General features: G+C 40.7%; 1 protein-coding gene across 2 annotated transcripts in view; it reads left to right on the top strand.

The window, feature by feature from the left end:
* CPAP (centrosome assembly and centriole elongation protein) overlaps positions 1 to 6380 on the top strand; it is a 60039-nt gene extending 53659 nt beyond the window's left edge. Inside the window, exons 14-17 of one of the 2 annotated variants that reach the window (XM_004446704.3) lie at positions 2260 to 2400; positions 2480 to 2564; positions 2644 to 2764; positions 6046 to 6380. In XM_004446704.3, coding sequence (XP_004446761.3) covers positions 2260 to 2400; positions 2480 to 2564; positions 2644 to 2764; positions 6046 to 6238 — 540 coding nt within the window. In that variant the 3' untranslated portion in view covers positions 6239 to 6380. Of the gene's footprint in view, positions 1 to 2259; positions 2401 to 2479; positions 2565 to 2643; positions 2765 to 6045 lie in introns of those variants that run through there. The other variant, XR_009180596.2, reaches the window with a different exon arrangement.
* Positions 6381 to 9281: the final 2901 nt, after the last annotated feature.

A 9281-nucleotide genomic window follows, 5' to 3' on the forward strand; every position in this document is an offset into this window, starting at 1 on the left:
TGCAACATCAGCACTGCGCGTGGGGGCAGCTCCACACGGGTCAAGAAGGCCAGGGGTTTGAACCGCAGACCTCCCATGTGGTAGGCAGACGCTGTATCCGTTGGGCCAAGTCCACTTCCCTTTGGAGCCGCCATCTTAACTCCACACCTGGCACGAGGGGAAGTGGGGCAGACTGAAAATCCCAGTGCTGGTGGGGACCGGCTTCTACCGTCCAGATCAGATTGCAGCTCAAGCCTAGGCCTCAGTGCCACCTCCAGCAGGGTGGGAGCTGCGGGAACCTGTGCTAGCCTCTCCGGGAAATTACCAGCCAAGCTGCAGAGGCCAGTGATTATCCTACTCTGGCGGCATGAGCCACCCCAGGAGCTGTTCTGTGATGGGAATTGGAAGCTCCATTTCCCAGAAACAGGAGAGGAGACGATTGGCTGCCGATTGCAGCTACTGATAGACTTGGCTGGGTAAGATATAACCCTGGGAACAGCTGGGGTGTGAACCAGCCCAAATCAGAAAGAGGCCACTAGCCGCCATTCTGACTCTGCCCCCAGCCTGACGGTAGGTGGGGCTGACAAACTCTCAGTGTCAGCAGGAACCAGTTTCTTTAACGCAGATCAGCTTGCAGCCCCAGCCTAGGCTTTAACCCCGCCTCTGCCATGGAGGAGGCTGAGGAGCCCTGCACCAGCCTATACAGGTAACTGCAGGTAACTCTGGCTGGCACAGACTGAAAATCAGAAGTCTACCAGGGCAACTGCAGTGTGGATTGTAATTTTTGTTGGTGTCTTCACATCTGGCTTACTAGCATATTTTTTCTGGGTGCAGTTTTTCTCTTTAGTTTAGGGCTTCCTATCCTTTCTCCCTTGCTGGTTGTGCAGTAGGAGCGAAGCATGTAGTTGGTGCTGTACGCTGTGGAGGCTCAAGCTGCCCTCTTGTGCCTGGGACCAATGAAGCTTCTTCCAACTTTCTCCTTTGCCAGGTGTAGGGACAGTGTCACACTATACGGAATAATCCAAGTGCAGACCTAGACTATAGTTGCCCAGAGAGACTGATAAAGCTTCACATCCCTTTCTCCCCTGCATGGGAAAAATATAGCTGGAATAACCTATAGACTGTGGTTAGTTGTAATAATAGAATATTCTTGCATCTATGTGAAACGTACTGTGTTGATACTGAGGCAGTATGGAAAATGTGAGCCAGATGTACACTATGGACATGGTAACAATCAGATATTATTTTATCTGTAGCAAATGATACACCACAGCATGGTGTGATAGAGGGGTGTTGCTTCAGAATTCTGCACACATGCATGATTGTTTTATAAATTTACAACTTCTGTCATAAAAAATATATTTAAAAAAAAATAATAGGGTGGGTTGGGGGAAAAACACACCAAATGTAAGATAAGGACTATGATTAGTAAGAGTTTGACAATATTCTTTCATAATTTGTAACATGTCTCATGACAATGGCAAGGTGTTGGTGGAGGGTTGATGTTTGGGACTGCTGTATGATGTTATGCACGTTTGCTTTGTCAGTTCACAACTTTTACTATATGTTCATATATAAATGATACAAAGATAATAATAGGATTGGTTAGGGGAAAAATACTTTGTTTAGTAGTTATATTTTGACAATGCTCTTTAATCATTAGTTAAAAAGGTTTAAAAACAATGCAAGTTATTGGTGGTAGGATGAGATATTCTATATGTTAGTTTTGTTAAGTTCACAACTATTACACACTTATTGTTTGTGTGTTTATGTATAAGTCATACATTTCAATAAAATAAAAAGCCATTTTTGAGAATTTAGGGAGAATAACATGAATGGTTTAGTCACGCTTTTGGTTATGTTAAAAATACTTCCAGGGAGCGGATGCTGCTCAGTGCCTGAGCATATGCTTCACATGTATGAGGTTCAGGGGTCACTCAATCCCTGGTGCCTTAAAAAAACAACAACAAAAAAACCCCAATAGAGATATCTATCAAATATCAAAGTTTTTATAGGTGAACTCAGATCTACAATTTGTTTAAATCTCCAGCAAAAACTGAGTGTGGGAAATGGGTGACATAAGGATGATAATGTCTCGACACTTGATGGTGCTTCCTGGGAAAGTTTATTACATTAGTCTCTCCTTTTTAAGAGAATGTTGTAATTTCTATTTTGAAAAACTTTTGAAGTATGCAATTAGGAAGAGAATAGGGATACATTTTGCTACATGATCTCAGGAGGAAATCTTACATGTTGATAATCTTTGTTTTTTTTTCCTAGGTAGAAAGGGTTTTTAAGAATGGGTCCCATGTTATATTGTTCCCAAATGGAACTCGGAAAGAAGTGAGTGCAGATGGGAAGACAATCACTGTCACCTTCTTTAATGGTGATGTGAAGCAGATCATGCCAGATGAGAGAGTGGTATGTTTCCAGAGCAATACTTTCCTACATAGCATAAAACTCTCTCAAGAAGTGGCATATTGACTCTTTTTCTTTATAGATCTACTACTACGCAGCTGCCCAGACCACTCACACTACTTATCCAGAAGGACTAGAAGTTTTACATTTCTCAAGTGGACAAATAGGTAAAAACTTGCTCCATCCTCTACTTTTTAAATTCTTCTCTTCCTTTACAAATTATTTACAGTAAACTTTTTTAAACAGAAAAACATTTTCCAGATGGAAGAAAAGAAATCACATTTCCTGACCAGACTATTAAAAACTTATTTGCTGATGGACAAGAAGAAAGCATTTTCCCAGATGGTACAGTTGTCAGAGTACAGTGGTATGATACCTGTTCAATTTGTTTCTAGATTATCCAGTTTCGTGATTCAGCTTTTATTAATTTGATTTTTAAAAATCTAAAACATTCATTTGTCATCCAAAATTTCAATGACAAATGTGAAATGACCAAAAAACACTTAGAGGACAGGTAAAAAACTTACTGTGGAGTTTAGAACTAGTTTGATGTGTGTATGTATTTAGTTTTTATTTTTAAAGATGCTTTAGATTACGTTACATAAAAAATATAGGAGATTCCCATAGCCACCCCCTCCATGCACACACACACATTTTCTTTCCCTCATTGACAAAATCTTTCATTAGTGTGGTACTTTTTTTTTTTTTTTTTAAAGATTTATTTATTTCTCTCCTCTTCCCCCGTCCCACCCTGGTTGTCTGTTCTCTGTGTCTATTTGCTGCGTCTTCTTTTTTGTCGGCTTCTGTTGTCAGTGGCACAGGAATCTGTGTTTCTTTTTGTTGCGTCATCTTGTTGTGTCAGCTCTCCCGTGTGTGCGGCGCCATTCCTGGGCAGGCTGAACTTTCTTTCGTGCTGGGCGGCTCTCCTTACGGGGCATACTCCTTGCACGTGTGGCTCCGCTGCGCAGGGACACCCCTGCATGGCACGGCACTCCTTGCGCGCATCAGCACTGTGCATGGGCCAGCTCCACATGGGTCAAGGAGGCCCAGGGTTTGAACCGTGGACCTCCCATGTGGTAGACGGACGCCCTAACCACTGTGCCGAGTCCGCCGCCAGTGTGGTACATTTGTTAACAATTGATGAACACATACTGAAGCACTGCTACTAATCATGGACTAGTTTACATTATAGTTTACACTTTCACTGCACAATTTTATAGGTTTTGACAAAATTTATAGTGGCCTGTCGGTCACCGCAATCGTGCAGAACAATTCCAATGCCCCTAAAGTACCCATGTTGATATTAATATATGTATATTCTTGAGAAATATTTTGCACAAAATAGTCTTTAGCCTGTAGATTCAATGGGAGTCTACAGAGCATTCCAGAAAAGGAAAATGGCAAATATTTTAGGTTAGTGAAATTTGAAAACAGTGAATGAGACAGACAAAAGGAGGTTGCCCTGTCATTTTTTTTTTTTCATCCCCCCATGGCTTTTTTTATTAGGATTTATTTATTTATTTATTTCTCTCCCCTTCCCCCCTCCCCCACTGTCTGCTCTCTGTCCATTTGCTGTGTGTGTTCTGTGTCCGCTTGGATTCTTGTCAGTGGCCTTGGGAAACTTGTTGTTGTTGTTGTTGTTGTTGCGTCATCTTGCTGTGCCAGCTCTCCGTGTGTGCGGCGCCACTCCTGGGCAGGCTGTGCTTTTTTTGCACAGGGTGGCTCTCCTTACAGGTCACACTCCTTGTGTGTGGGGCTCCTTGACACAGGGGACACCCCGGTGTGGCATGGCACTCCTTGCGCACATCAGCACTGCACATGGGCTGGCTCACCACCTGGGTCAGGAGGCCCTGGGTTTGAACCCTGGACCTCCCAGTTGGTAGGCAGACGCTCTTATTAGTTGAGCCAAATCTGCTTCCACCCCATGGCTTTTTGCTTGCTGTCTGCTCTCTCTGTCCATTCACTGTGTGCTCTTCTATGTTTTTGCCTGTCTGCCTTTTTGTTGTGTCACTTTGCTGAGTCAGCTCTCCACGGTGCTGGTAGGCCGGCAGTTCTCCGCAGTGTGCAGGCAAGCCTGCCTTCACCAGGAGGCCCTGGGATGCAAACCCAAGGCCTCCCATATGGTAGACAGGAGCCCAAATCACTGAGCCACAGCTGCTGCCCTGCCCTGTCAGTTTTTGAGAATGACCAAGGGCAATAGGGTATTAGATTCTTCTCTTGCCTTTATTTTGAATGTCTGGGTCTCCTCCCTGCCTTAGCCTGATAAGTACTTGCAATCTCTTTCTTTATCCTTCTGAGTGATGCAGTTCTTGACAGTGGAAACTTTTCAACTGACTTGATAGTTTCTTATCCCTACCATTTTTAATTAAAATCAAGGTTAAGGTTTGCCACATTTGGTGGCTCATTTTCAGTTTTCATTCTCCTTTCCTTGAGTATGACAATGAAGCACTCATTACCTTGAATAGGACTAAAATATCATAGATCCATTTAACTTAATTGAATTGTGGTATAAAACTTGGCAAAACCAAAACAAAGGTAAAATGTTAAATAATGTAGGAACTACATTGGTCATCATAATGTTTTTCTTTTAACATGACCACTTTACCCAGTGCTCAACCAAATAACAATGTCTTCCAAAATTAGAAGAAAAACAGTGTGTACACTGTACTTTGAGTTAAGAAACTTCAAGGTTTTTTAAACTCGTTTCAAATTTTTTATAATTAAAAAGAATATGAAAATCCCCTTATAGTTCAATAATTAACTCATGGCCAATAATTATTAACTCTTTTTCATCTATATTCATGCAAATCCCAGATAATAATTCATTCAAGGATTGACATTCAGATTTTTTAGTATGCGTGAGAATCCCCTGGAGGGGTTGTTCAGAGGCAAATGCTGGGCCCCATCCCAATAATTTTAATTTCTCTTAAGTTCTCAAGTGAGGCTGGCACTGCTGGTCCAGGGACCTCACTTTATAAGGCCGTATTCTTAGAATGGCTTTGAGACTAACACATATGTAGTACAAAGTCATTATGTTCATAGAATATGAGAATTACCAAAGTAGGAAAAACACATCACTCAGTTGCAACACTTGAACCACCTCTATGTAGAAGTGGTGATTTTCCATCTTTAGTTCTACCCTTTGTTTCTAACTGCACATATTTATCCCATCATGTAATCAACTTAGTACCTTAACTTTTTTCAGTCTCTTAGTACACCTTTGCTTTACAAAAGATCTTAAAATCTGAGCCTGTCCCTTCCCAGGAACATGGGCCTCTTCCCCTATCTACAACAGCACAAGCACTTCAAATGGGTTTTAACTTAGTGCGGGGTCAAAACTGAAAAAGCTATATTTTACAGCAAGGGCAGATTTTTTAGAGGGAGACAAGGCAGAGCACATGTGAAGTTAATAAAAACCTAATCAATTTGATGAAAAGACAGGGTAAATTTATTAAAATAAGCTTTTCATGGGCATATAAAAGTGTTACCTCCTGATTGTAACTATCAATGTGAAAAGTATTTGCAAAGGAGGGAAGGTACAAAGGGACTAGGAGAAGTAACTGCCAGAATCAAAGGCTGCTTGTAAATTATTTTCTTGTTAAATATTTCACATATTTTAAGAAATTAAATTTTACTCTAAATTTACAGTGGTGGCAACAAAATCATAGAGTTTAATAATGGCCAACGAGAACTACATACTGCCCAGTTCAAGAGACGGGAATATCCAGATGGCACTGTGAAAACTGTATATACAAATGGTCATCAAGAAACAAAATACACATCTGGACGAATAAGAGTTAAAGATAAGGATGGTAATGTCCTTATGGACACAAAATTGTAATGATATTTGTGTGACTAATCATGAAATGACACTAGATTTTCTTGTTTAAAAATGTGTATTTATTGTGGATTCTGTTTAATTTATATGTATTATATAATTTCTGTGTGTATAAATGGGTTCTAAAATAAAAGTTTACTCTATAGCTGCTTTTTTTTTTCCTTAAAGATTTATTTATTTTCCCCCCTTCCCCTCCTCCCGCCCTGCTGTTTTTGCTGTGTTGTCTTCTTATTCTCTCTCCTCTAGGATTCACTGGGATTCAATCCTGGAGACCTCTGATGGGGAGAGAGGTCCCCTGCCAATTGTACCACCTTGGTTCCTGGTTTCTGCTGCACTTCGCCTTGACTCTCCCCTTGTCTCTCTTTTGATGCGTCATCATCTTGCTGTATGACTCACTTGCATGGGGCACCATGAGGGCATGCTTTCTCTTCTTTTTCACCAGGAGGCTCCAAAGATTGAACCCAGGTCCTCCCATACGGTAGGTGGAAGCTCTGTCACTTGAGCCACATCTGCTTCCCACTTCTTCGTTTTTAAATTCTTTGCAAAGCAGAAGGATAGGTTTCATTTATAATTCACCTACCCTGCCTTTCCACAGTAAAACTCATGACTAAGGAAAACATTCTTTATCATAAATTGTGTCTAGGTTTAAAAAAAAAAAATTAAAGAGGTGCTTTTATTGGTTAGAGATGGTTATTAAAACACGGTATTATAAGAAATAAAACAGGGAGCGGACATGGCTCAAATGATAGAGCATCTGTCTACCATACGGAGAGTTCAGGGTTCAATCCCCAGGACCTCTTGACCCATGTGGTAAGCTGGCCCATCTTCAGTGATGAGGCGTGCAAAGAGTGCCATGCCACATAGGGGCATCCCCACATAGGGGTGCCCCATGCCCTGCAAGGAGAGCCGCCCCATGTGAAAAAAACGCAGACCGCCCAGGAATGGCACTGCATACACAGAGCTGATGCAGCAAGATGATGCAACAAAAAAGAGACGGTTTCCCAGTGCTGCTGGGTAATGCAAGCAGAAACAGAGAACACACAGCAAATCAACGCAGAGCAGAGAACTGGGGGGATGGGGGTGGGGGGAGGGGGGGAAAATAAGTAAAAATAAATCTTTAAAAAAAATATATAACACATATATATCCCACAAGGCATATCAACTATAGAACATGAACTGGCACAGAAAGTTTACTCAAGGATTAAGTGAATTTTTCTCTGGCCAAAATAATACTGTGCTCAGTTTTAAGGCATATGCTCTAACTACAAAGGTTTTTTTAAATTGTAATAAAATAGAAAGGTTAAAACAGTGAATGAATACAAAATAGGTCAAACAAACAGGTCATAAGGCCATTCTCGAGTAGAGATGATGTCATAGTATAAAGCAGTTATAACTAGAGTAACTATATAAACTTATCAAAAGTGGGACACATGGGAAGCGGACTTGGCCCAGTGGTTAGGGCATCCGTCTACCACATGGGAGGTCCGCGGTTCAAACCCTGTGCCTCCTTAACCCGTGTGGAGCTGGCCCACGCGCAGTGCTCATGCACCCAAGGAGTGCCATGCCATGCAGGGATGTCCCTGCATAGGGGAGCCCCACATGCACAAGGAGTGTGCCCCATAAGGAGAGCCACCCAGTGCGAAAGAAAGTGCAGGCTACCCAAGAATGGCTCCACACACACGGAGAGCTGACACAAGAGGAGGCAACAAAAAGAAACATAGATTCCTGTGCTGCTTACAACAATGGAAGCGGACAAAGAAGAACAGGCGGCAAAGAGACACAGAGAACAGACAACTGGGGTGGGGGGGGAGGGGAGAGAAATAAATAAATCTTTAAGAAAAAAAAAGTGGGACACATGAGAAGGAAAGGGGATATGAAAATAATTAGCCAGTGCTAACTGATCTACTCTCACAGCCACCTGGCTGTTATAACCAATAAGATGGCAGGTTAAAGAAAATGATTTTTCTGAACAGCAGGTCACCTGCATGTATGTATATCATATAATGATTACAGATTGGTGTGGACAGACTTTAACTTAAGTATTGAAATGATTTTCAGATTAAAGTACCAATTCCAGGTGATTTAAGAACGGAATATGAAAAATAAAACTTTTAGAAGAAAATAAGGACTTAAATTATTATCTCAGGATAGGGAAGTATTTTTAAACAAGATACAGAAAGCACAGACCTTAAAGGAAAAGACTGATGAATGAAAGTGTATTTATCAAAAGACACCACAAAAGAAAGGGAAAAGACAAGCCACAGTCTAGGTGATATCGTCAACAAGTGTATCTGACAAAGGATTAAAATCCAGAAAATATAAAGAATTCCTAGAAATAGAAAAAGGGACAAAGGACATGAACAATAAACAAATGAAAAAATGCCTAAACTCACCAACTCCACTAAACCAGTGAATGCATATTAAAACGAGATCCCTTTTTATCCCAGTATCATAGTGGCAAATAATGGTTTGGCAACACCAAATGTTGGTAAGAAACTCAGACTACTAAAGTCAATGTAAACCGGTAAAACCATTTTATGTATACCCCTAGATCCAGAAAATTCCACTATTGTGTATATACACTAAAAACGTCTCTCACATACTCAAGGCATAATATCTGTGAGAGAAAAAATCCTGCAAACAACCTAAATATCTAACCATAGAATAAATTATGGTGTAGGCACATGGTATATATTCAGTGAAAGTGAGTAAAATTAACATACCAACAGAGATAAAACTGCAAATAAAGAATAAAAGATAACTGTGATACCACATACCTTTAAAAATATACAGAGCAAAACTATATATTGCTTATGGATATATTCATCTGTAGTAAAATTATTCAGCCCTGTAATTAGAATGATGAACACCAAATTCACAATAGTGGTCTCTAAATGGGAGGAGGGGAGGGAAGCTACCACAGGGGCCGTCAACTGCATTTTATTTCTTAAGCTGGACATACAGGAGTTATAAAATGAACTTTTTTTCTATGTGCCTCAAATATTACGTTTTAAAACTATAGTAAAATAAAACAAGAAAATTTTTG

Source organism: Dasypus novemcinctus, chromosome 15 (genome assembly GCF_030445035.2).
Source record: "Dasypus novemcinctus isolate mDasNov1 chromosome 15, mDasNov1.1.hap2, whole genome shotgun sequence".
NCBI classification, from domain to species: domain Eukaryota; kingdom Metazoa; phylum Chordata; class Mammalia; order Cingulata; family Dasypodidae; genus Dasypus; species Dasypus novemcinctus.